The 25,990-nt window shown below is 54.6% G+C and overlaps 1 protein-coding gene across 3 annotated transcripts; it reads left to right on the top strand.

Annotated features, from left to right (window-relative positions):
• Window positions 1-8,832: 8,832 nt before the first annotated feature.
• NECTIN4 (nectin cell adhesion molecule 4) lies at window positions 8,833-25,962 on the top strand. 3 transcript variants are annotated; one of them, XM_012928148.3, is made up of 9 exons: window positions 8,833-9,227; window positions 18,226-18,585; window positions 20,323-20,613; window positions 21,594-21,714; window positions 22,679-22,827; window positions 23,062-23,218; window positions 23,534-23,609; window positions 23,996-24,070; window positions 24,366-25,962. In XM_012928148.3, exons 1-9 carry the CDS (start codon window positions 9,176-9,178, stop codon window positions 24,588-24,590), a joined length of 1,506 nt encoding a protein of 501 aa, XP_012783602.3. In that variant the 5' UTR covers window positions 8,833-9,175; the 3' UTR covers window positions 24,591-25,962. The 3 variants fall into 3 exon arrangements, with proteins under 3 accessions (XP_012783602.3, XP_058516930.1, XP_058516931.1); XM_058660947.1 differs by having other exon boundaries at window positions 23,059-23,218; XM_058660948.1 differs by lacking the exon at window positions 23,996-24,070 and having other exon boundaries at window positions 23,059-23,218.
• Window positions 25,963-25,990: the final 28 nt, after the last annotated feature.

Genomic DNA, 25,990 nt, shown 5'->3' with positions numbered 1-25,990 from the left:
CCACAAGCAGAGAGCTGGATAGGAAGTGGAGCTGCTGGGATTAGAACGGGCGCCCATATGGGATCTCGGCGCGATTAAGGCGAGGACTTTAGCTGCTGGGCCACGCCGCCAGGCCCAGGTTGCTTTTTAATCCCAACTTTTGATCCTCAAAGAAAGCAGCATGGAGAAGATTTGTATTACAGCTGAGATACAATCACTTTACACTTGATCTTAGCCAAAAGGCCGAGAATCGATAGAGATACAATCACTTTGAAAGTATCTGTGTAGTTGTCCTTGAGTCTGACAGGTCTCTTAGATTATAGTAAAACTCTAAAAAAAATCACTGACTTGTAATGTCTTTGGATGAAATCTGAAAGCCAGTCTTCTTTTTTAATATTTGTTTATATTAATTGGAAAGTCAGATATACAGAGAGGAAGATCTTCTGTCCGTTGATTCACTCCCCAAGTGGCCACAACGGCTCAGCTGACCCACAGTCAGGAACCAGGAGACTCTGCAGGGTCCCAAGGCTTTGGGCCGTCCTCTACTGCTTTCCAGGCCACAAACAGGGAGCTGGATGGGAAGTGGGGCCGGCAGGACATGAACCAGTGCCCATATGGGATTCCAGTGCACGCAAGGCAAAGGCTTTAGCCACTAGTCTACCGTGTTGGGCCTGAAAGGCAGTCCTCTTCCCACGGCTCTCACCAGCTGGCCTCTCAACAGCTGGATTCAGATCTGTCACACTCTGAGGATTAGGCAAGACACTGTCTGGGGGTGAGGTGGGGTCATTTTACTTAAACCTTCTTGGCCTATATGCCCATCTTTGGCTGTTCAGCTGCATTCTTATTTTCTGTTTCTTCTGGAGAGAAATGGGAACTCCCCACCCCCAGGGCCTTTCCACCTTCTCTCTCATAGCTTTGTTTTGCTTTTCCTCGCAGCTTCCACTCTGCCTCTGAGCCCTTAGCAGTAGGCTTCTCTTTTGGACACAGGGCCTGATCTCACACACTCTGTGGCGGTACCTTCTCTGGGTCTGTGCCTCTTCCAGCTCTAGTTGCAGGTATCTATGCATTGCTTACTCCAACCCTACACCAGGGAGCAGAGCTGCCAGGACTTCCCCACTCCCTTGGCTAGTTTGGATCAAGCCCATGTTCTAAAGATACAAAAGCCTGATCAAAGAGGGGGGCAGAGAGAGAGGCAGAAAAAAAGCTAGCCAGTGTGCACTTGTGTCACAGACACATCCCTTACACCCTGTATGTGACACATTTGGTGGCAACTGAAGTCCTTGCGAAGGACCCTGTCACTCTATGGATGGTACTCCAACTGAAAAGGTGTGAGATAAAGTGAAGGGTGATCCAAGAGCAAGGCATGAGAGACACGGAGAAGCGCAGCCAGGGTTTGCAAACTTTGTCTTCACCTGCAGGTGACGTCCAGGGAGAATCTCTGCCCAGGAGTTGGCGTAGGTTCGGGGATGCCTCATAACCCTGATATGACCCAGTGAACACAGTGTGCCTCAAATGGCTGTGTGTAGCCAGCAAGGGTCTCTAGAACCCAGCTTCCCCAACCTTTGATGTCTGTCCCAGCCTGAAACCCATGCCTCCTTGCCTCAGATCTTCACAACCCTCTTACTCTGTTTTTCCCCTGCCTTTAACCATGTTTTTGGACCCTGGAATCCTCTCTGGTTCGCAACATTATTTGTGATGCACTTGAGGTGTCAGTCACATTTTCAGATCCTTCCTGCAAGTTCACTCGGCCTTTGTCTCCCACTAGTCTCATTCCTCAGGCCCTCCTTCTGGCTGCTCCTCCACTGTGCTGGGACCCTGCCCCAGCTCTCCCACAGCTCATTCTGGCCGCTTGACTGCCTGGCCTCATGCCATCCTGGTCCCAATTCTGACTGCTTGCTGAGCTCATCCAGAATAAGAGCATGAAGAAATAGAAGGACAGAGGAAAGGTGAGGAAGAGGGACAATTAGAGGTCGGCTCTCGAGAGCACCATGGCGGCATGTGAGCCGAGTCTGAGAGACAGGTGAACTTCCGAGACGACTGAGAGTGGAGAGGAGTAGGACTCAGGCAAGTCACATGGCGATGGCGAGGTGGCAGAAGGTGGGGGAGGAGCTTGTGTTACCGAGAGCCTTGGCGATGTCGGGTGAGAAAGTATCGGGCCATTGTTGAAAACTGTGGGCAGAAGAGAGAGTTATCTAAGTGATCCAAGTGCTCGGTCAGAGGACATTCAAAGATTTCTCCTCTGGTCTATCTGTCTACAGTTCAGATTTGTCTCGGCTATGTTGAATTCTCCCCTTTCTGTGACTCTGTGTGTGTGTGTGTACACAACCGCTTCTTTTTCTTTTAATGTATCTTTCTAAATTTCTTTTTTGTAAAAATTTATTTATTTTTATTGCAAAGTCAGATGTATATATAGAGGAGGAGAGACAGAGAGAGAAATAGCTTCCTTCTGATGATTCACTCCCCAAGTGACCACAACAGCCAAAGCCAGGAGCTTGTTCTGGTCTCCCACACGGGTGCGGGGTCCCAAGGCTTTGGGCCATCCTCCACTGCTTTCCCAGGTCACAAGCAGGGAGCTGGATGGGAAGTGGGGCTGCCGGGATTAGAACTGGTGCCCATATGGGATCCCAGTGCGTGCAAGGCGAGTACTTTAACCACTATGCTATCGAGCCGGTCCCTATCTTTCTAGATTTCCATTTGGCTTGCTATGCCTTGAGATTTATCTCTTACTCCTGTTTTTTTTTTTTTTTTTTTTTTTTTAGATTTATTTATTTTTATTGAAAAGACAGATTCATAGATAGGAGATACGGAAAGATTTTCCATCTGCTGGTTTACTTCTCAAATGATCACAATAGCTGGAGCTAAGCCGATCCAAAGGCAGGGACCAGGAGATTGTTCTAGGTCTCACACTCGAATGCAGTATCCCAAGACTTTGGATCATCCCCCACTGTTTTTTCAGGCCATAAGCAGGGAGCTGGATGGGAAGCAGAGCAAGTGGGACATGAACCAGCGCCCACATGGGATACCTGCATCTGGGGGTGTAGGATTAGCCAGTTGAGCCAACTGTTTCTTACTCTTGATGTTCTGCTTCTCTCACTGGTGCTCTTGTTTCTCTGCTGAACAGAACCAGCCATTTAACTTTCCAAAAGAAGCTTCGAAACTTTCAAGTAAGTGGCCAGGCTGCTTCCCATTGGCTGTGTTTTAGAACTGTAGCATCAGTTTGGGCATGATTGTAAGACCTCGGTTACTGATGGGCACCTGAGTGAGCATCAGTATATGAGTCCTCCTGAATGCACACCATCCTGAATATACACCCAGTCTCGGCTGATCTCGGAAGCTAAGCAGAATCTGGCCTGGTTAGAACTTGGATGGGAAAGACCTGCTCAGGGAGCAGGGTTTTCCCTAGAGATGACCTCACTGGATGGAAGACTGGATCTAGAGAAAGAAGTGGCATGGCAAGAAATCTTGCTTGTAGAGCTCACAGACCAAAGCTTCCAGTCCTGCTGCTTATCACTGGCAAGGGGCTCCTGCTATGCTTTCTGGTCCAATGTGCTTTTCTAATGCCGTGTCAGTGTCTGAGGAGGTACAGTGGAAGATGCTCAGAAGGCAGTCAGGAACATGCTCCACTTGGCTTCCACTCCCTGCTTCTTCCACAGACTGGGGCTTACTGTTTCCATCCTCACCTCACATACATCCAACCTCACCATCTCTAGGACCCAAAGCTGGTGCAGGACAGAGTCTGAGTCTCCAGGTGCAGCGATGGCAAAGCCAAGAGCTAGTTCTGCTGCGGCAGGGCCCTGGAGGGTATTGTAGACCTGGGTGACTTGGCTCTCACTTTTCAGAACCAGGAAGTGGGAGCCTGGGGCATAGGGCACCTCTAAAGTTGCACCACATCCTAACTCCCAAGCAAGGCAACTACACACCTGCCTGATGATCCCCGAGCACTAATTATGGGGCGGATTTTCTTTTAGAGAGATCTTCCATCTGCTGGTTCTTGTCTTGATTGTTCCAATCCTGATCTAGCTCCCTGCCTGTGGCCTGGGAAAGCAGTCAAGATGGGCTCAAGGCCTTGACACTCTGCACCCATGTGGGAGACCAGGAAGAAGCTCCTGGTTCCTGGCTTCAAATCTGCTCAGCTCCAGGTGTTGTGGCCATTTGGGGAGTGAACCAGCAGATGGAAGATCTTTCTGTCTGTTCCTCATTCTCTTAGTAAATCTGATCTGCCTTTCTAATAAAAATAAACAAGACTTTTTTTTTAAAGATTTAAAGATTTTAAAAAGGTGGATCTACAGAGAGGAAGAGAGACAGAGAGGAAGATCTTCCGTCCAATGGTTTACTCCCAAAGTGACCACAACGGCTGGAGCTGAGCCAATCCGAAACCAGGAGCCAGGAGCTCTTCTGGGTCTCCCACGTGGGTGCAGGGTCCCAAGGCTTTGGGCCGTCTTCAACTGCTTTCCCAGGCCACAAGCAGGGAGCTGGATGGGAAGTGGGGCCACCAGGATTAGAACTGGCGCCCATATGGGATCCTGGTGCGTGCAAGGCGAGGACTTTAACCACGACACTATCGAGCCAGGCCCTATAAATAAATTAATCTTAAAAAACAACAACAAAAACCCAAAAGACAGATAGAGGAATAATCCTGGGACACAGAGAAGTCATCTTGTGTTAGTAAATCTCAAAAGAAAATTCATTCTCAAAGCACAGGCGCATCAAGCAGGGCTTGCAATATGGGACTGTGGGTTAAGAGGAGACCCTGGGAGACAGGATCTGTGAGAAGCCTGGGAGAGATGTGAGCACTTAGAAGAAGAGGCAAGTGTTAAAGAGATCTGCAGGGGAAGAAAGGAAGCATCTGGAATATCTTAGAGAGGGGAAGGAGCTGAGACACAAGCAGCCAGTGGGAACTGGAGGGAAGGAGTGGGAACTTGATGCGCCTGATATATTTGGGTCCTGCTTCTCAGTAGGCTGAGGCGTGAGCTCTCATGCCATGAATTCGTCTATATAAACACACCACCATGAAATCGAGGGCTGGAGCATGGGGTAAAAGACAAAGGCCTTTATTCTATGGCTCTATGCCTCTGTCCCTTTTACAAGGTTCTTGAAATAGCTCCTCACTGGTACAGGATGGCTAGAAGACCACATGGATATCAGAGTCTTCCAAGCGGGGACCAGAACAGCAGAAGACACAGTAGCAGGAAGAAGTCACAGAAAAACCCAGAGGGTGTAGTCTGGTGAGAGAATAGAGCCTAGTAAGGACTCCAGGCTGTGCTCTCTGTCCCCAGGCTCAACCACAGAAGGAGCGAGGGCTCCTCCCGGCAGCCTGCTTGTTGGGCAGCACGTGAGCAGCCCCCAGGGCCCAGCCCTGGCTGCAGAGTCTGCACCTCCCGTGGCATCTCGGGTGACATCAGTCCTCTGGAACTCTCATGTTCATCTCTGAGCATCCGGCCTGGATGCTGAAGGGGTAGTTCTCCTACAGACCCAAACCTGCCACTTTGGGACCTGACTCCTGCCACCAGACGACTCAGCTCCTCCAGGGGAAGCCTTCCTGAGGCACCCACCCTACCCCCTACCCCAGTCCAATCTCATTCCCGGGCCAGGCACTACATGACTGGGCCCTGGGGGCTGCTCACGTGCTGCCCAACAAGCAGGCTGCAGGGAGGAGCACTAGCTCCTTCATGGCATGAGAGCTCACGCCTCAGCCTACTGAGAAGCAGGACCCAAATGTATCAGGTGCAGCCACCTCCTCCCTGGGTGGCTCAATCCATTCTTTTTAGGGACCCTGAGGAACAAACAGATTCTTCCTCCGAGCTCCTAGGGCTGTTAGGCAACCCAGGAAAAATAGGTATCCTAAAAAGATAGGGCTGAATATTGGGGAATCAGTGGGCCTGCAGGATAGGCCAACAAGAGCGGCAGGGCACAGGGCTATGTTTACATGGAATCTCCTGGCAAATGAGATGCCACTTCAGGAAAGCTGCTGGAGGCCTTGTCACAGATGGTGGTCTCCCCACCCCACCATAGGTGGGGAGCAGGAGTAGTGACTTGGAAGCACAGTTACATCAGTCCTAGATGATTGGATCCAGTCCCATAAGAATAATCTTCTGCCACGTTAACCATATATCCATATATCACACAGACTGCAGAAACCAATGCAGGGAAGTTAGCACGTGGAGACAAAATTGCAAGAAGTGGATCATAGTTTGATCTGTTGTTCATTCTCCTTCCCCACAGGCCCAAGGGTTTCCCCCAAGCCCCTGGCTCTTTTCTGACCCAGGAATCAGACAAATGATCTTCATCTATTGCTCCTAACCTGTCTTCCTGACAGCCCATCCCTCAGCCCTCCCTATTGAGCCCGCCCTCTCCCCCGCCCCTCCCTCGCCCCCTCCCCCACTCCCTCAACCTGACCCTCACTCTCACTCTTCTTCTCCCCCACACCACTCCACCCATCTTCGTCCCTCCCTGACTCACCTCAAGTCCCACTGACACAAACAAAAATTTCAGCACAACCCACTCCAACCGGTTTGGCTTAGCTGTGCAGCCTGTCAAAGGGACAGAGATGGCTATAAGCGGATGCTTGGACACTTACAGGTGATGAGCATCCACGGCTATGCACACAGGCAGCCCATGGGCACACACAGAAACCCAGGGAGTGCACAATGGTGGTACTCAGCAAGTGTGGAATGAAAGCCTGCAAGCAGGTATGTGCCCAGTGACGCCGCTCAAACACACACACTGAAGAGGCCACCCACCCCACTGTGGCTTGAGTTGTTCCTAATCCTAGAGCCTGGAATGTAACTGGGAGGAGGGTAGGTAGTGAGGCATTTGGGGAATGGGCATTGGATATGAAAGGAAGACCTAGACTCAAGATGCACGCCAGGGTCTGGAATACCTTCCCCAAACCAATGTGTTCCCCCGCCCCCCAGGGCCAATCACAGAACACAATGGGCCTTCTCCAGACTTTGGTCCAGAAATGGGTAAAAAAAAAAAGCATATATATGATGGTCTGTTCCCCTAAAGCATGGCTCTTGTTAGATACACAAGGTTTAGCCAATGAGGAGGCAAGACTTGGATGTAGGCATTTGTTAGGGCACAGAGGGAGAGCCAACTTGGTATGGGGGGGTACCTGACCCTCAGGTCCCGTGATTCCCTTGACCCCCCACTTCAGAGCCACCTTTGGTGATTTCAGGACTCAAATCTGCACTTGAGAATGGGTATGGCCAAGGCTGCAACACTGCCAGTGGTTGTTTCTGCCTCTGTGTGGGGTTCCATGGAGCCACCATGGGGGCAGGCAGCAAGGGGCTCCCCTGGCCCTTAGCTGGGAGGGCTGTGTTATGAATGGAAAGGCCCAAGGAGACCGACTGAACTGCTTTCCCACCCCCATGCCTCAGTTTCTCCCGTGGTTTCCTGAGCCTGGAGGGCTAAGTCCGTGGGAAGGAAAGGAGCACCTCTGAAAGCAGGTGATAGGATCCAAGGTGCGATAATTATAATTATAACACAGGATGCTCCCCCTCCCATTCCTCTGGCCCTACCCCGCCCTGGCCAGAGCGGATCTCAAAGCAGCATCGGGGTGGGGCTGTTTCCCTGGCACAGGTGGGGACTTGAGTCCTGAAGAGGGGAAGGGGTTTGCCAAGGAAGAGAAGGAGGAGGAGGTGGAAAGAAACTGAGGAGTTTGGGCATTCTGCTTGGTCCTGAGGGCTATCCCTGACCAGCAGGATATGGCACCCAGAAAAGCAATCAGTGCTGTGGTCACCGCAGGGAGTTGGGATCTCCGGCCAGTGCTGGGGCTGTGGTCCAGAGGCAGTGTTAAAGCACAGGCTGCAACCCGTTTTACTGACCCTATTGTAACGCCTATTCCTTACCGACACGCGTTTGTTCAGACACTGCCGACTTTAATGAAAAATGTCTTCCATCCCAGTGGAGTGCCAGGGACTGTACTAACAAGTGTGACTGAGACACGATTACAAACCCACTTTCAGAGGATGCACAGCTAGGAATCATGTCCTGTCCCCCAGTTGAACAAATTTTCTGAATCCTTGGCACACGGCAGCCCTCAACCAATGTTTCTTGACTTGAAGCTCACAATTTAATTAAGGAGATAAGGTATGCACAAATTATGAGTGCATATGCTATAATAAAGGGACTAGCAAAGATCGAGGAAGAATAGAAGAGGGAAAGATTAATTTTGGGGGGTGGGGAGGAGCTGGGAAGGCTTTGTAGGCGCTGTGGCATTTGAGGTCGGCTTTAAAAGAGGAGAAGGCTTACGGCAGGTGCCAGGGATGGAGTGGCGGTCGTTTCCTTTGGTCAGTTGACTCCTCTTAATGTAGGCCTGGGGCTGGAAGTGGGGGGGCCATTTGAGCTCTTTCTGAAAGCTCTTTGATCAGCTCCCTGCTTCACGGACAGTAGGGTCTGAACAAAGTGTACCCACTCTCTGAGGCACTGGATTCTCATCTGAAGGTTGAGGTGTATGGGTGGCTTTGATTTCAGAGCCTCAAAACTCAGCCCCTCCAGCAGACTGGGGAATTTGTCAAAACCCCACCCCCTCCCCACCACCAGGAGGCAGCAGGCTTAGGTCCCCCTCAACCCACAAAGGTTGTCTTGTCACTGTTCATCCTGGCCTGGTCCAACGCCTCCCTCTCTAAGATACCCAAGGCCTCCCCTGAACCTTCCCACCCCTGCCACTCCCTTCAGAGCCCCCCTCCACGCACCCACAGGTAAAGCCTGGAGCCAAAGATGGGATCCCACCGCACACCCCCCTCCAGGTTCTTTCCTCCTTTCCTCCCTCCCTGGCGCCCATTAGCCAGCCCAGGCCGTGGGGGCGGTGGCTGCTGAGTCTCCGTGCCAGGCCCAGCCCCCGGAGACGCACCTGTTCTGACCTGCTGAGCAGGTTCCCAAGTTTCTGCCGTCGTTGTTGGCCACGGCGTGGGAAGCAGCTCTGGGGGAGCTCGGAGCTCCCCAGTTACGGCCTTTCTGGGGGGCAGCTGTGGCTGGGTGGGTGGAACAGAGCTGGGTCCCCTAGTGGAGACCCGAGTGGGAAAGGCAAGTGTGGCTGTGGCTTTGTGGCTTCCTGCCTTGTCTACAGCTTCCTGCCTTCTGGGTCGGTGCCTTATCCAGCTCTAGAGCCGGCTCCCAGGGAGAACTCGGTGGAACTTCAGAAACGCTGGACAGGTCTGCCTTTCAACCGCTGCCCCTGGCCCTGGGAGCCGAGATGTGGGGGCCTGAGGCCTGGCTGCTGCTGCTGCTCCTGGCATCCTTTCCAGGTAGGACTTGCCTGAGTCATCAGGACCCTTGCTTCTGAGCCTAACCTGGCCTGGACACGCACACACACACACACACACACACACACACACACACACGCAAGCATTATCTCTTTTTATTCTCTGGACAGAGAAACTATTCCTTCTCTTCGCGCCAGCAGCTACCGGCTCTGCACTCTACAAAGCCAGTGTGGCCCTTCCCCTTCATACCCCCTCTTTGCCCCCAAGCCAGGTCACTCTGACAGGCAGTGGACAACTCCCTCTGTCAAAGCCTGGCTTGCCTGGGCCCAGGCTATCTCTGTTGGAAAGGTGACCCAGTGCAGGTGGGCAGGGAGGTGGGGCAACTGAGGACCCTGCTCAGTCCAGGATTTCCAGAAGGCTCCTTGGCCTTGCCCCTACCCTGGGCTCCAGGACTGCTGTGTGGACCTGGGGCTGACTCAGGGCTGAGCTGGGCTCATCAGTCACTGGGTTGCAGGAAGCCTGGTGTGCAGGGAGTGGCTGGGGTATTTATCTCCCCTTTTCTTCTTTTCATGCTGTACTGGGCTGCAGGCACCTGTTTGGGGGCTGTAGGGAAGCTGGTTTTCCTCTTACTCTGACCCTCTCATTCCCTGGGTACCCTATTACATGTGGGGTGGTCACAGGGGGTAACTTGGATAGTGGGGTTTAAGGTTGGGAACCTTCAGGATAGGGTGTGGTCCTCTTTTGTTCAACCGCTGTCCCTCATTTTCTCAACTAGATGCCTTGTGTTACTCCTCACCTCCCTGTCTACTGCACATACAGCAGAAATAAATTGTAGAGATTTATAGTCTTCAGAGTGAAGGGAGATGTGTGTGTGTGTGTGCACACACGAGCGTGCATGCACATGTACGGTGATCCCCCACACACACAGTGGGATGCATATAGGCTGTTATCACGGTGTGGAGTAACTGAGAGAGCTTTCTCCTGGGAATGATGCCTGAAGTGGATGGGACAGTTTGATTCTCACACCAGACAGCACCAAGAGAGGCTCAGTGGCAGAGCAGGCCCCAGATATGGCCCCCTCCACCCCCACCCCAACTGAAGGTCACAGGAGCGGAGCAAGGCTCAGATGCATGTTCTGGTGGGGGTCAGGGCTGCCCCCATTCTGATCTGGTCATGGAAGCGTCATTGGCCCAGTTTCCAATCACAGGATTTTGAGCTCCAACCCCTTCCTTGCCTATTTCTCATGTCTTCAGTCCCATTTAACTTGTTTAGATCAAGAGGATGAGGCCTGGAGGCTGAGGCCAGGGACCCCCATCAGGACCTTTGCTGTAGGATCTGCCTACACCTAGGGCATGGAGTTGTGCCCTCTTGAGTTGGAAGGGATCAAAGAGACACTGCCGTGTCTACCTTATTTTACAGACGGCATCGCAGAGAGAAATAGATAGATGAGTGACAGCTGTGAGATAACCCAGCGTTGGAAGCCTGATCAGGCTTGGTGTCTTGGCCTCTCAGCTCCTACTCTGAGATCCTACTTCATGGAAGAATGGGGAAGTTGAGTGCGGACTGGGTAGAGTCAGGCTGCCAGCTTCAAGAGATGCGGCAGGGTTTGTGCCACAAAACTACTGCCAAAAAAGCCCAGCGAAGGGAAAAGAAGACCCCGCTTGGTGAAGAAGTGATCGCTCAGCTTGCTCAGGGACTGTGAGGTGCTGCCGGCTGGATGGCGATGGAGGGCTGGAACCAGGATTTCCCTAGGAAGCTGGGGGCCCACTCGGCCTGCCCTTGCTGTATTCTGCTGCTGCAATAAGCTGCAGGGTGTTCTGAGGGCTGTGGATTCAGATCCGGGACCTAGCCTGAGGGTCAGATGGGCAGGGGCAATTCTACTGCCCCATCCCCCTATTCCGTGTAGGGCATCTGCTTCAGGATGCCTCCAACTGCCCAGGAAGCTAGTGTGTTCCATGTTTGGAAAAATATTCACACCTGGAAGTCAGGAGTCTTGAGCTCTGATCTCATGTCTACTCTTCAGGGGCTAAAAGTGACTAAGAAACTCAACTCCAGTAGTCCAAGGGCTAGAATGGGAGGATCCCTACGAGCCTTCTCTGAGATGCCAACTGTGAGATTGTGCAGGCCCTGGCAGAAGTGGGATGTTGGGGTGCAGAAAGGGCAGGTCAGTCTCAGCCCAGCTGCAGTGGGGGAGAGGAGAGTTACATTCTAGCTCCTCTCTCAGTGGGGACCCCAGGATCTTCTTCTAGGATCCTGCCTTCCTGGTCCTTTGGTGGATCTGTGCTGCCCCCACCTCAATTAGGGCTGGAGCCCCAGGGCCGGGCCCCACCCCTGACAGGGAGAGGAGCCCAGCTGGGGAGGTGCCTGCGACACCACGGCTCTTTGTCTCTCCTTAATGGGATGAGTTTCCGGGTGAGGTCGTCACCCTCCTCCCTCCCCCACCTGCTGCCCTGGGGCTCTCGAGACCCAAATCTGGGAGATGACCACCCCACCCCCAACTCCCCAGTAGAATTCTGGGCACAGAGGACCCTGCAGGATCAGTGAGTGCAGCTCTGGAGCCTGGAGTCTGTCTTCCTGTTTGGGGCAGCTTTCCTAGAAAGGGAGGGGTTCCAACCCGGCTTTTCTACTCCTATTGACAGAGAGAGGCAAGCCCTTCCTTGCAGAAGCTGGCCAAATCCAGGCAAAAACCAAAAACCAAACAAACAAAAATAACAACAAAAAAAACCACCAGTGAGCAGAGATTCCTAGGGAAGCCCTGTTCTGCCCCCAGCCCCCACTTCCAGCCCCCTCCCCCAGCCTGCCAGCACCAGCTCCATGACCTCAGTCCCAGCACCCGAATCGCAGAGAGACTGGGGAGGAGTCCACAGTGCAGGATCCACTCTTGGGGACTTGCAAGGGTGGGTGTCTGCCACCATCAGGAGCAGGTCCAGAGGGGAAGAAGACCAATGCTTTTTGGCCTTGCATGGACCAAAGTCAATGTGGAAAAAGAAATGGCGCTGATACGGGACAACTGAGTCAGGAGGGAAGGAATACAGAGAGGTGGAGCTGGGGACAGACTTGAACATGGAGGTGACAATCCGAAGCAGGAACTTGTGCCCTGTGTCTCCTGGAGGAAGGCTGTGGAGCAGGCTGTGGGATGGTGCTTTCTCTGTAACCGGAGGCTTTCCCACAGCTCTCAGCCTGTCTTCCCCACTCCCCCAGGCTGCTGGGTCCTGGGCATTGGGGTTGAAGCTGTGACTTGGGGTGGAGCAGAGCTGGCTGCAGTGAGGGAGGAGGCCTTGGCTGGAGGGGACTGGGGAGAGAGAGCATCAGGACACGAGTTTGAGAGAAGCTGAATTCTGGGTCTCCCACCCACAGTGTGGCTGTTGTGGTGACTCAGCCAGGCTCAGACTCTGGCTCCGGGGGGGTTTAGGGGACTTATCTGTGCTGGGAGTTGTGTCTGGGCCAGAGCTGGGGCTGACTCGAGGCCCGGCCTCCCTCATTGTTCTCAGCTCCCTTTGTGACTGGCGTGGCCCCCCTCCCCAGACGCTAATCTGCAGGTGGGCGCTTTGCCCGGGTTGGGAAGCTCTTGCTAATCTGGGGGGCTTAGGACAGTAGGGGATGAGGGAGGAAGGCAGATGAAGGACGAGGGCCAATCTGCTGGTTTTCAAAGTCCCTTAGCACTCCAAGGCCAAGGTGACCATGTGGGGTTGTAGGGACGGGCAGACAAAGAGGGCTTTCTGAGTTGTCTGTTACTTGTCCTGGCCAGGAGGCTTGCGGCTACCCTCCAAGCACCTTTCTTATCCCCAGACTAACCCACGTACTCCAGCTCTCTCTAGTGGAGGCTGCTTGCGTGGGGTAAGGGAAGGCAAGAGTTAACAAAGAATGAGACCCTGACATCCTGGACCCCTCTCCCTGGCCCCAGGCAGGGTCTCCCCCCTCCATACTTTCCCACCAAACCCACACCAGACAACCTTTACCCCAGGCCTGAAGCTAGAGCTGGTTTTTCAGGTGGTGGCAGCAACAGAGCCCTGTCGATTCCCAGGGAGAGAGAGGCCTCCTTGAGGGAGGGGGGGACAGGTGCTGGGGGGATTTAAGGGGAGGGGCTGAGCAGGGGGAAGCCTCTTTCATAGGAACCTGAGAAGCCAGGGCAGTGGGAGCTTCGCTGAGGAGGCTGGAAGGTAATTTCCCATCACCTGGAGGTACAGTGACCTCATCGCTGGGTACCTCCACCTTGCGCCTGGGATGAATCTGCCCTCAAGTCTTGGGGTGAACTCAGAGGGATGCCGGGGCCACTCTCCAGACAGGGTGCAAGGGCAAGGACCCAGCCACATACCACTGGCCAAGGGCTGCTGCGACTGGCAGACACGTGGAAGCCAAGATAAACTGACTTCAAAATATTTACCCTGTGTGCAGAGTTCCGCAACCCGGGAATGCCCACTGCACTTACCGGGAGTGTGAGACGCCCAGGTAATGATGCGTGCAAGAGTGACCACACACACACACAAAACACACATATGCGTGTGTGTGTGCCCTAACACAGCCCTTCCCTTTGGGCATAGGCAAGTGCACATACTTCCCTGAGTGTAAGACACAAACACATATTTGTGAGAAATAAACCTCACATGCATGGGAACTAGAAAGTCCGGCCACGCCCTCACCCAAAGGTACCCAGTGTGCATGCCATCCTGGCAGCCTCATCTCCTGTTCCGCTTCTTGGACTCTGGTGCATACCCTTCCTTATATGTGCCAGTGGGTGATGCTGCTACAGAAAGACCCCTCTCATAAAGGAGAGATGGCTTCCCCATAGACGTGGCTGGGTATCTCTGCAGTGTCAGCCTCAGTGTCGGCTTCTGAGATTAGAGGCCAGGCCCTATGCAGACAGGGAAGCAGCGACCCAGGAACAGGGTGGGGAGTAGCCAACCAGCCCAAGCCAGGAATGGAGGGCCTGTCTGGGATCGGGCGGGGTACACAAAGGGCAGGGCCCCAAAGAGGCCCGTGGGGGCCTGGCCAGGGGTGGGGGAGGCCAAAGCCAGGGATCCCGTCTGGCCAGTTGGGCCTGTTCTTTTCCTTGCGCAAGGTGGTGGTGGCTGTGGCTAGGCCTGCTGCTGTGTGGCAGCTTCTGAGTCACCAAGGCTCCTGACCAGCGTCCTGGTGCTCCTGGGAGGAGGAAGGGTAGGTGGGTCAGAGGGAGGAGTGCCCAAGTAGCCAGAGACCAGCAGCCTCAGCAAACAGTTTGCAGCACAAGGGTCTGTGGGCTTGGCCTATCTTGGCTACCACATGCCCGTAGGGTGACCTCACCAGCCAGATGGTGTGTCTCCTTCAGTCTGGTGACATCATCATGCTGACGCCAGGCAGGCACTGGGTGGGGGAGAGAAGGAGGAGGCAGTCCTGGCCTGTCCTGGCTTGGAAGCCTGGGCTGCTGGGTTTATCCAGCCCAGGGCAGGAGTTCTAGGCCCAAGCTCTCCTTTCTCTTCTCTGGCAGCTTGGGGGACTGTGTGTGTGTGTATAAGACAGGAGGAAAGGTGTTGCTAAGGCTGAGATGCTCCTATTACACAGTGGATCTGGGGCAGTGGGGTGGGCTCCGGCAAAGACCCTGCTTTACTGGGTTCCTTGTTCTGCAAAGTTTGGCATTAACCTTGAGGGGGGGCGTTCTTAGACTCCCAGACAGGGATTCAGGTCTGAGCTGGGTAGCTGATTCCTACTGCATCCTAAGAAGATGGTTGATGATGATGATGATGATGATGAAAGATTTATTTATTTGAAAGGCAGAGTGAGAGAAATCTTCCATTCACTGGTTTGTTGCTGAAATGTCTGCAATAGCCAGTGATGAGAACAGGCAGAAGCCAGGAACTAGGAATTCCCATTTGGATAACAGGAATCCAAGCATTCAATCCACCACATGCTGCCTCCCAGGCATATTAACAGGAAGCTAGACTGGAAGCAGAGGAGCTGAGACTCAATCTCAGGTGCTCTGACGTAGATGTCCCAAGTGGAAGTTTAATGTGCTGCACCACAGAACCTGCCACAGGAGTGTGTGCGTGTATGTGTGTGTGTGTGTGTGTATGCATGCATGCACATGTGGATAGCTTCGGTGATGGAGAAGCAGGTGATTGACAAGTATAGGGATGGGGATAGGAGACATGTCTTTTTGTTTTAAGATTTATTTTATTTGTATTGGAAAGTCAGATATACAGAGGGAGAAGAGATGGAGGTGAAGATCTTCTGTCCATTGATTCACTGCCCATGTGGCCGCAATGGCTGGAGCTGAGCTGATCTGAAGCCAGGAGCCAGGAACTTCTTCCAGGTCCCCCATGTGGGTGCAAGGCCCCAAGGCATTGGGCCATCCTTGACTGCTTTCCCAGGCCACAAGCATGGAGCTGGATGGGAAGTTGCTGGGATTAGAACTGGTGCCGATATGGGATCCCGGCACGTGCAAGGTGAGGACTTTGGCTATTAGGCCACCACGCATGGCCTGGAGACATGTATTTAGAAGGACTTGAGTGTCATTGGAGCAGGACTTGGGGTCCCTATCACCTGCATAGACACCGGGTGTTTGAGGCAACGGTTACACTGGGATTTGAGGACTATCCTGAGCGCATCTGAGCCTTGTCTGCAGTGCTTCTCCCTGCTGTGCTGGGAGGAAGTGCCTGGGAGGGGTAAGGTGGTTAGCTGGACTCCCAGGCTTGGGCTGGGTGGGACCAACTTTAGCTTAGGCAGGTCAGGGCCCTGGTATCTGGCCCTGCAGGTCTGTCCCGTCAGGTTCAGGCCCTCCCAGCTTCCAGCAGCATCCTCCCTCTATTCCTGCCAACAGTGCCACGAGACCCTTTCCTTTGCCTCACAGGAACCCTCTGTATGTTCCCATGGGGCTTCACTTCCTTCCTCCATGCCCGCTTCCCTCCATTCCTTCTTTCTCCCTCTGTCCAACCTGGAGGTGCTTGCTTTGGCAGTGAACTTGGTGAAGCAACCTGCCTATCCATCCTCCACCCCACGGTTGCCATGTCAGCGCCCTTCCTGCCAGCCTAAGCAAGGATTATTCGTTCTTCTTCCTTCTACCTTTTCCTTCTGCTGCTTGTCTTTCTCATTCATTCATTCAGTCAGTCAGTCAACAAACATTAACTAAGCACTATTATGCACCAAGAATGGAGACTGCACACCACAGAACATGAAATTATTAACAATGTTTCCGTGTGGGCTGGGAGACCCAGTTCCTATTTTCTGTTCTTACAGCACTTAGTGTAGTAGGGGTTGGAAGTAGACCCCAAAATAGCAAAGGCCACCTGTGGGATAAAGCACTGTGATTAGAGTCACAGCGAGGTACGAGAGGATAATGGAGCAGGATGCCCAAGGCTGCCTGAGGTGGGGGTGGGGAGAGGGCTGAAGTCAAGCAGTCTTACAGAATGAGTAGGAGTTATCCAGACAGTGATGAGTAGGAGCTCCCAGACACAGGGAGGAGGGTGTTCCAGGAAGGGGGTACAGTGTGAGCAAAGGTGAGGAGCAACAGGGCATGTGACGTGTGCCATGCTGGCAGCAGACGGTCGGCAGTGCTGGCATGCTCATTTCAGGTCTGAGGTTCCCAGCCCCCAGTCCCAGGTCTCATGTTCAGTGTCACAACTCCAGAAATCTCTCTCCAGAAATTTGCCTCCCCCTCTGTATGTGACTCAGTGGAGAAATGCAGAACTTCTCTCCTTATGTCCAAGTCTTTTCCTCATCTCTCTTTCTGCTTCAACCCAATTCCTGACAAATCTCTCCACTGCCCCTTCTGTCCCCTACTGCCAGGACCCGCCTCACCAGGGCTGCTTGCTCTCTATCTTCTGTCTAAGCCCCCTTGCCTCTGCCCCTCTCTAGCTGAGGAACCTTAAAGACTCCCCACTTCCTCTTGACCAACTCTGAGTTCATTTACCTGGCAGGGAAGGGTCTAGGTGATTTGGCACCATCCCGGCCCATCCAACACACCCAGCCTGCCTCAGGTAGCTCCTGACCAGCCGGCCTCCTTTGTGGTGGCTCATCTTGATCCCTTTTCAGTGCTCTCCCCTTGCTAATCCTGCCCAGCTCGTGCCTGAGTCACCTCGGACTGCCTCCTCCCAGCACTGCTGAGCATGGACCAATAGGCTTGTGTCTCCGTGGGGGGGGGGGAGGGGAGAGGGCACTTCCTCCTGAGTTGATGTCAGGTGTCACCTGTTTGCAGGCAGGCTTCTACCATGCAGAGCCTGACCTCTGCCTACCCAACTTCTCTATACGCTCCTGGTCAAGGCACCCAAACACGGGCCTGTCTTTACCCCCGTCCTCTGCTTGCAGCTCACGCGCTGACCTGGTCACGGTGTGCCTGCCCTAACCTTGTCTCTTGTGGCCTCCGACCTGCGCCCTTTCTGCTTGATGACTTGCTCATTCCTGTCCCTGACCATGCCATCCCTGTTCATGCCATTCCTCCCACGTGGAATGCCTCTCTCTCTCTGGGAATTCAGGCCTCTCACCCTGTAGCCATGAAAAGAATGTTCTGAAGAGCCTCCTTGGGATGGCTGCTCCCACCAGCTGTGCCCCATCCCAGACCACCGGGGTGGGGAGTCCTGCATGCTTGTTGGGGCTCCAGACCCCACCTCCTGAAAGCAGTTTCTCTTACCCCTTTGGTAATCTGAGCCTCCTGTGAAATTTTGTAGAGGCTTTTCCCCACTTCCATGTGCATCAGTTTTATTTCTTCCCATGAGCTCCCTGAAAGCTGAGGCCGGGACTTTGGGCCTGTTACAACCTTCCACGTTGCAGTTGTTCAGGATACTATCCTAGGTGCAGGAGGGTGTGGGTCTTCCATAAATCATCTGTGTGGCCTTAGGCAAGCCACTTCCTCTCCCTGGGTCTCAGTTTCCTCATCTGTTAAATGGCGATAATAACGCCTACCTCTTGGGAATGTTTTGTGGATCTAATGAGGTAATGAACTGAACGCGCTTCGCAAGCATAAAACCTCCATGAGTTCCGGTGGCCTTTGCAGCTGTGGTGATGCTTAGGCGAGTTCGCCCCTGTTCCGGCAGCAGTGCTAACCCCGGCTGCTCTTATCTGCCCCCTGCAGGCCGATGCCCCGCCAGCGAACTGGAAACCTCGGACTTGGTGACGGTGGTGCTGGGCCAGGACGCAAAGCTGCCCTGCTTCTACCGAGGGGATCCTGGCGAGCAGGTGGGGCAGGTTGCATGGGCTCGGGTGGACGCAAACGAGGGTCCCCAGGAGCTGGCGCTCCTGCACGCCACATACGGGCTTCACGTCAGCCCGGCTTACGAGGGTCGCGTGGAGCAGCCGCCGCCCCCGCGGGACCCCCTCGATGGCTCCGTGCTGTTGCGCAACGCTGTGCAAGCCGACGAGGGCGAATACGAGTGCCGGGTCAGCACCTTCCCCGCTGGCAGCTTCCAGGGGCGGCTGCGGCTCCGAGTGCTAGGTGAGTGGGGTCAGGGGCTGCTGTGTTTTGTGCGTGGCGCCTGGGGTCGCGGAGGGGGAGAAGCAGGTGTCAATGGAAGCAGAGATGGATGCAGTAGTGGCAGAACAGCAATGAAAGAAGGCGTCCCCACTGACCCGCTTCTTTCCCATTAACCCCAGAAGCTGAGGAAGAATTCGCATGTTAGGCAGTCCTTCGTTCCGGTTGCTCCCTGGAGCAATGTGGTGGGGACTTGCCCTCTCCTCTGTGCACCCCCCCTCTGTCCGCGTTACTCAGAGCTAAGAACCCTTGTCAGACCCCTCCCAGATCTGCCCTTTCCGCTTCTGATGCCTACTGCCCAGGCTCTGTCCCAAAGGCTCCCTGACCACGCTGGGCTGCACTGTTTTCAAGTGCGGTGCCCATATGGGGCACCATAAATGGTTGTAGTGTCGGATCACAGGCCCTCAAAACCACCACTTTGCACTTGTGGTCAGTCCTGGGCCACCAGTCAGCTTAAGTCTCTCTCATTCTGGGTTTGAGCTGTTGTTTTTTGCAAGATAAAGGCCTTTCCAGTTTCCCTTCATCCACATGGGAAGTCTCTGGCTCCAGCCTTGGAATAGAAAAACAGGAGTGTGAGACAGGGCTTTGCCAACTGATAGCTGGTGACCTGGAACAGCCTGTTTAATGTCCCTGAGCTCTAGTCTCCTCCCCTGAAAAGGAGGGATGAGGGTACCTAGCTCATGGGTTTGTTGACACACTTAACCGAAATAACCTTTGTCAAGTGTTTGGCATTCCGTTGGCGCATAGTAACTGCTTACTAAACGGTGGCTATTATCATCATCATTATTATGGATGAGAGCTGCTCAGTTTTTTAATTGCTTCATTATTTTGATTTGAAAAATAACCCATGAGGGCCCAGCACAATGGCTCAGTGGCTAAATCCTCACCTTACAAGCACCGGAACCTTATATGGGTACTGACTTGTGCCCTGGCTGCTCCTCTTCCCATCTGGTTCCCTACTTGTGATTTGGGAAAGTGGTAGAGGATGGCCCAAAGCCTTGGGACCCTGCACCTGCATGGGAGACCTGGAAGAAGCTCCTGGCTTAGGATTGGCTCAGCAATGGCCGTTGTGGCCACTTGGGGAATAAACCAGCGGATGGAAGATCTTCCTCTCTGTCTTTCCTTCTCTCTGTAAATTTGCCTTTCCAAAACAAAACAAAACAAACAAAAAAACAAGTAATGGAGAAATTCACACAGAGTCATCTGAAATTCTGCCACTCATCTGGGGCCTTTGCTGGTGAAAACAAGAATGGAAGAGGGAGGGCCCGGCAGCGTGGTCTAGTGGCTAAAGTCCTCGCCTTGAACGCCCCAGGATCCCATATGCGCGCCGGTTCTAATCCCAGCAGCTCCACTTCCCATCCAGCTCCCTGCTTATGGCCTGGGAAAGCAGTCGAGGACAGCCCAAAGCTTTGGGACCCTGCACCCGTGTGGGAGATCTGGAAGAGGTTCTAGGTTCCCAACTTCGGATCGGTGCAGCACAGCACCAGCCGATGCGGCTTACTTGAGGAGTGAATCATCGGACGGAAGATCTTCCTCTCTGTCTCTCCTCTCTGTATATCTGACTTTGTAACAAAAAATAAATAAATCTTAAAAAAAAAAAAAAAAAGAATGGAAGAGGGAGGCCTGGGAAGTTTGTGCTGAGATGGGAGGGGCGGGCCTCCTGACTGGGGAGTGTGACTCCTGCTTCCCACTTCCCTGCAGTGCCTCCTCTTCCCTCCCTGAACCCTGGCCCGCCACTCGAAGAGGGTCAGGGCCTGACCCTGGCAGCCTCCTGCACGGCTGAGGGCAGCCCGGCCCCCAGCGTGACCTGGGACACTGAGGTCAAAGGCACAGCGTCTAGCCGCTCCTTTGCACACTCGCGCTCTGCCGCCGTCACCTCCGAGTTCCACCTGGTGCCCAGTCGCAGCATGAATGGGCAGCCGCTGACCTGTGTGGTGTCCCATCCCGGCCTGCTCCAGGACCAGAGAATCACTCACACCCTCCAAGTGGCCTGTGAGTACTTGGACACTTGGGCAAGAAGGGGCGGGGGAGGGGGTTGGAGAGAACTGAGGACACACCAGGAGGCCCTGAGCCACACCCAGGCTGGCCGGCTGGGGTGCTGCGGATCATGCTGTGCCTGAGAGCATTTGTCCATAGGCAGAAGACCTGGAGCCTGGCCCGGGGTGACCTCAGCCTGTCTGAACCAGGGGCCTTATCTCCTGCCCCTCTCCCTACCCCTACCCCAGGACCTTGCCCCTGCTTTGCGGAGCTGTTGGGAGGTTCAACTCTGAACATGCAATTGGAAGCACTCTGGAAAATACACAGTTTAGACATGGGAGAGAGTCGGGCCAAGCCCTAGTTCTACCATTTGCCAGCTGGTATTTAATCTGGTTAGGCTTCATCAGCAGAATGAGCCTAATTATACGAACTTGATGGGGTTTTGATGAGAATTAGAAACCATGAATGCAAAGCTCCTTGCACAAGGCTTGGCATGTGCTGGGTGTGCTCGGTAAATGACAGATACGGGTTTCCCAGCATGAGACTTCCGGCCTCTGGGGAGACTAATGTCAGCTCAGAACCCAGCACCCGGCACAAGGTGCTCCTCAGCCAGTGTTTGTGAAAGAGAGGAACGGAACAGCGGGATCGTTATGCTGGCCCGGAACTGACATTTAATAATAAATGCTTGTTCTGTGAGCAGCACTATGCTAGGCACCACAGACAGTGCAGAAAAAGCAGAAAAAAGAAATCACCCTGTTACGTGTTAACACATCATGGACTCCCAGCACAGGAAACCAGCAGGGTCACTCTGAGCTTGGGTCTAGGGTAACTGTGTGGCCTGACATGGTGCGGAGGTGGGGCTGAGCTGGGTTTGAAAGCAGATGTGTAGGAGGGTACAGGACAGCCGGAGGCTGTGCCAGGCGGGGCGGGGGCTCTGAGAGGACCCGCACAAGTGCAGGCATCCTTCCCATTCTTTCTGCTGTCTCTTGTTCCAGTCCTTGCTGAGGCCTCTGTGAGGGGCCTGGAGGACCAGAAGCTGTGGCACGTTGGCCGAGAAGGAGCCTCGCTCAAGTGCCTGAGTGAAGGGCAACCCCCTCCGTCATACAACTGGACGCGGTAAGAGCCTGGTCCTCCCTTGGGCCAAAACTTTGAATCTGCAGTGCAGGTCCTTCTCTCTGAGAGCCAGGGTGTTCTCGTTCTGAGCTGGGACAATGTATTCTGGACGCCAGGTGGATTGTCACACACCTCCTCGGACTTATGCAAGAATGTGCGTGGTCACCAGATATTATGGGCTTGCCTCAGGGTCCCTAGGACGCGTGGTGGGTCACTGGTGGGAAATGAACTCACAAAGAAATTCGTAACATTTACATAGTGAGATGAAACACAGTGTTTTAAACTTGAACCTTTTATCTATGCAAGGGCACTGAGTGCAAAAGACAAAAAGGATACAGCTGACTGTAGCTGCTGTGAGCCAGCACTCCTTGGAGTATCACAGTGTTGCCAACAGCCCCGAAACACCGCCCCCCTTCCACCTCTGCTGGTTCCTTCCAGGACTCCTTGGCTCTTTTCCAGGACCTGAGATGTCCAGAGAATCAGAGAGAGGTCAGGCACACTTGTAGGCTGTGACAGGCATGTTCTCACATGTGAGCGTGTGAGCGACGCATGTGGCCTTGTGCCTGGGGCTGTGTTCATGGGCTCTGCCATGCAATACCACGGGTGTTGGAGCATGAGCTGCACTTTTCCCAATCTCTCTGAGTCAGCTAGGAGTGGAGTGTCCTGTTGGGTGGACTTTATAAACACGCAGCTGTGGTCTCCAGTGCTGGATGACGTGATGCCTGTGGGAGCACGTGGGATGGCACGCGTGTGCTTTTTCCCCGAGCGTGTGTGGGGGGTGCCCGGGTCAAGCAGGGCGGCAGGGAGAAGGGGCCTGTGCCTAGACCTGCCTGGGGAGGGAGGGGCACCGTGGGAACAGCCGGCGGCTTTGGGTGACGTCATGGAGGGGGAGAGCTGTCTGGGCACGTCGGGTGGTGGCAGCCTTAGCCCGCCTTAGCTGGCACCCTTCAGCTTCCCTGTCTTCCAGGCTGAACGGGCCTCTGCCCAGCGGGGTACGAGTGGAAGGGGACACCTTGGGCTTCCCTGCGCTGACGGCCGAGCACAGCGGCATCTACGTTTGCCACGTGAGCAACGAGCTGTCCTCCAGGGAGTCCCAGGTCACTGTGGATGTTCTTGGTAAGTCCTGCGCTGGAAGCAAGGCCAGCTGGGCAGAGGGCCTGGGGGGGAGGTGACAGGAAGCAAGGTGGACAGAAGGTCCTGGGAAGGGAGCCGTTTGGAGGGGACTGCATTGTGTGTTTTGCAGAGAATCCAGCTGGGTGGGTGTGTTTTGTAAGGGCACTGTGGGGGTGGGGACCGGGGACTGTGGGTTCTGGGTGTCCCTGCGTTGAAATGGTGGCCTTTCTCCAGTAGATGCTCAGGAGACCCCGGGGCAGAAGGTGGACCTGGTGTCGGCCTCGGTGGTGGTGGTGGGTGTGATAGCGGCACTCTTGCTCTGCCTGCTGGTGTTGGTGGTGGTGCTCATGTCTCGGTACCATCGGCGCAAGGCCCAGCAGATGACCCAGAAATAGTAAGTACTGGCCACTCCTGGGTGGGTTGGAGGAGATAGGCCCCTACAGACAGGAGCAAGGATGCAGAGTGGCCTGATAGCTGGGGAGCTTGGGGGGCAATGTGAACAGGGGCAGGAGAGAGGGCATTTGGGGCCTGCACCACAGCTGGAGAGTGTGGTGGGGGGGTGAATGGCTGGAGTGAGGACCATTCTATAAGCGCAGGTGTCAGCAAGCACACACACACCCCCACACTATGTCATAGAGCCCTGGTCAGTTTGGGCCTACCTTAGGCAGCCACGACTTTCTGGTCCCTGACAAGTAGGTATTTTTCCTAGTGAGGAGGAGCTGACCTTGACCCGGGAAAACTCCATCCGGAGGCTGCATTCCCATCACACGGACCCCAGGAGCCAGGTATGTGCTGAGAATGAGTGCATGCAACAGGCATGGCCACACTGGGCAGTGCTGTGCCGGGCCCTCTGCAGACCTGGGAGCTGAGCCCTCCCCCAGTTCTGGCCATTGACTCACAGCTGGTGCTGGCCTCAAGTGCACATGGGAGGGTGCTAGAGCTCCCCTGGAAGACCCCCTGGCAACCCTGGCCGAAGCTGCACTGGATTCTGGGGGGTCGGGGTTCAGGGAGTGGTGGGGGAATGAGCATGTTTATGTCAAAGACAGAATGGACCTGTGTGGTTGGGGGACCCGTGGTCAGGGAGGAGGCTGCTGGAAGAGGCAGGTGGAGAGGTGGAGGTGAGGAGGCGGAGCTCCGTTCTAACTCCTCCCCCCTGTCCTGGGCCCTGCAGCCGGAGGAGAGTGTAGGGCTGAGAGCCGAGGGTCACCCTGATAGTCTCAAGGACAACAGTAGCTGCTCTGTGATGGTGAGGCCCCCGGCCCCACCGCTGTCCCCACCACTCTCCTCAGGCCCCTCTCCTGGCCCCTTATCTCTCCCCATTGCCTCAGCCCTAGTTCCCGAGTCCCCCAAGCCCCAGCACTCTCATGCCTAACCTTCCCTGTGCCTGACGCTTGTGCCTGGCCCCCATGCCTCTGAGAAAATCACAGCCCCTGCTTTGCCTGACCTCTGACCCTACCATGACCCCCATGGCACCTCCTGGCCACCCTGCCTTGCATTCCTGATTCCTCTGTTGCTTCCCACTGCCCGCCCTTGCCTGCCAGAGTGAAGAGCCAGAGGGCCGCAGTTACTCCACGCTGACCACGGTGAGGGAGATCGAAACGCAGACAGAACTGCTGTCTCCCAGCTCTGGGCGGACCGAGGAAGAGGAGGACAGAGATGAAGGCATCAAACAGGCCATGAACCATTTTGTTCAGGAGAATGGGACCCTGCGAGCCAAGCCCACGGGCAATGGCATCTACATCAATGGGCGGGGACACCTGGTCTGACCCAGGCCCCCCCCCCCCGTCCCTCCCCTAGACCCTTCAGCTGACATGGGGGATTGTGGTTCATCTTGGAGGGGACCTCCTTAAAAGTCCCCATTTCTTGAGGAAGATGCTCCCTGTCCCAGCGACTGCTCAACCTGTTCCTCCAGTCCTGTTCACTGTGTGTGTGTGTGGCGGGGGGGGGGGGTCTCCCCAGGGAGTCCCTCCCACCATGTGTGTTCAGGTCACTGTGTGTGTTTGTGGTATGTGTGTGTATTCGCTGACTGCAAGGAGAGCCACTGGTATTCCTGGTGTACATTGGGTGCGCTGCAGTTTGGGCCACGGGCTTTGGGAAGCTGCCTGGGGCGCGCTGTCTGCGTGTGGCTGTGTGTGGCCTCTGCCTCTGAATGCAGGTGTTTCCCTCAGACCCCAGAGCAGTATTAATGATGCAGAGGTTGGAGGTGAGAGGTGAAGAAGGGGGGGCCAGATCCAGGTGTGCGGGCATGGCTGGAACTGGAGTCTGGCCCTCAGGGTGCAGGAGCTGGGTTCCTATTATCTGGGAGACCTGGAGCAAGCACGATGTGGCCGCCCAGGGGACTGCCAGAGGACTGGAGTGTTCCAAAAGAAGTCCTCTGCCCTCTGGTGGCCTGTGGGCCTGCTGCACGAACATATTTCCTGTAAATAGATCTTCCCAGGGGAGTTTCTGGCAAGAACACTGCTCCACATTCCCTAATATGAGAAACGACTTTAGGAAGAAGAAGCTTGATATGTTCTCATATTTGGGGTTGCTTAGCGGGAGGCCAGCCTCCATAGGAATTCAGAGTGGCCCTCACCAGGGCCCCATCTTAGGAGGCTAATTCCTGTGGTTCGGATGTTGTTCCTTCTAGGACAATCTTCATCAGAACGGCACCTTGGCAGGGACGCTGGGAGCTGCTGGGGTCTGGAGTGGGGGTTGTGAAGCTAGGGAGGGGGAATCAGCTGTGCCTGAACCACTGCCCCCTGACCCCATGCCATGGCCACCTTGTCCTGCCCTGGCCTCCTCTCTGGTGTTGGCTGCATCCACGATTGTGTGTGTTCCCTTAGGGTGGTTGTTGGGACTTGGTAACAAGCGCTCCTGGTTAGGGTGTGAGTATGAGGGGGAGGGAGAAAAGGGGAAGTACAGGTGGGGTGATCGAGGTGCTGGAGGTGAGAGTATTTCGCTAATTTGGGGCTGTTCTTGCAGGTTCTCTGGGCTGGAGGCTAGGGTTCAAGGACGTCTGCCCAAACACACTCAGCCAGTGTTCCCAGATATTGTGCCCAAATTCTGCTTGGCCTGAAATTCACTGATTTCCAGACCAAAGGAGAGTGTCCCTCTGTTCCCCAGCCAGCCCAGACAGGACTCTGAGTGTGGGGCCCAAAGACCTGGGGTCCATGTTTGTACATTT

Source organism: Ochotona princeps, chromosome 2 (assembly GCF_030435755.1).
Source record: "Ochotona princeps isolate mOchPri1 chromosome 2, mOchPri1.hap1, whole genome shotgun sequence".
In the NCBI taxonomy this organism is placed as follows: Eukaryota; Metazoa; Chordata; class Mammalia; order Lagomorpha; family Ochotonidae; genus Ochotona; species Ochotona princeps.
Note: the sequence above shows the minus strand (reverse complement) of the source record. Positions and strands in the feature narration are given on the sequence as shown.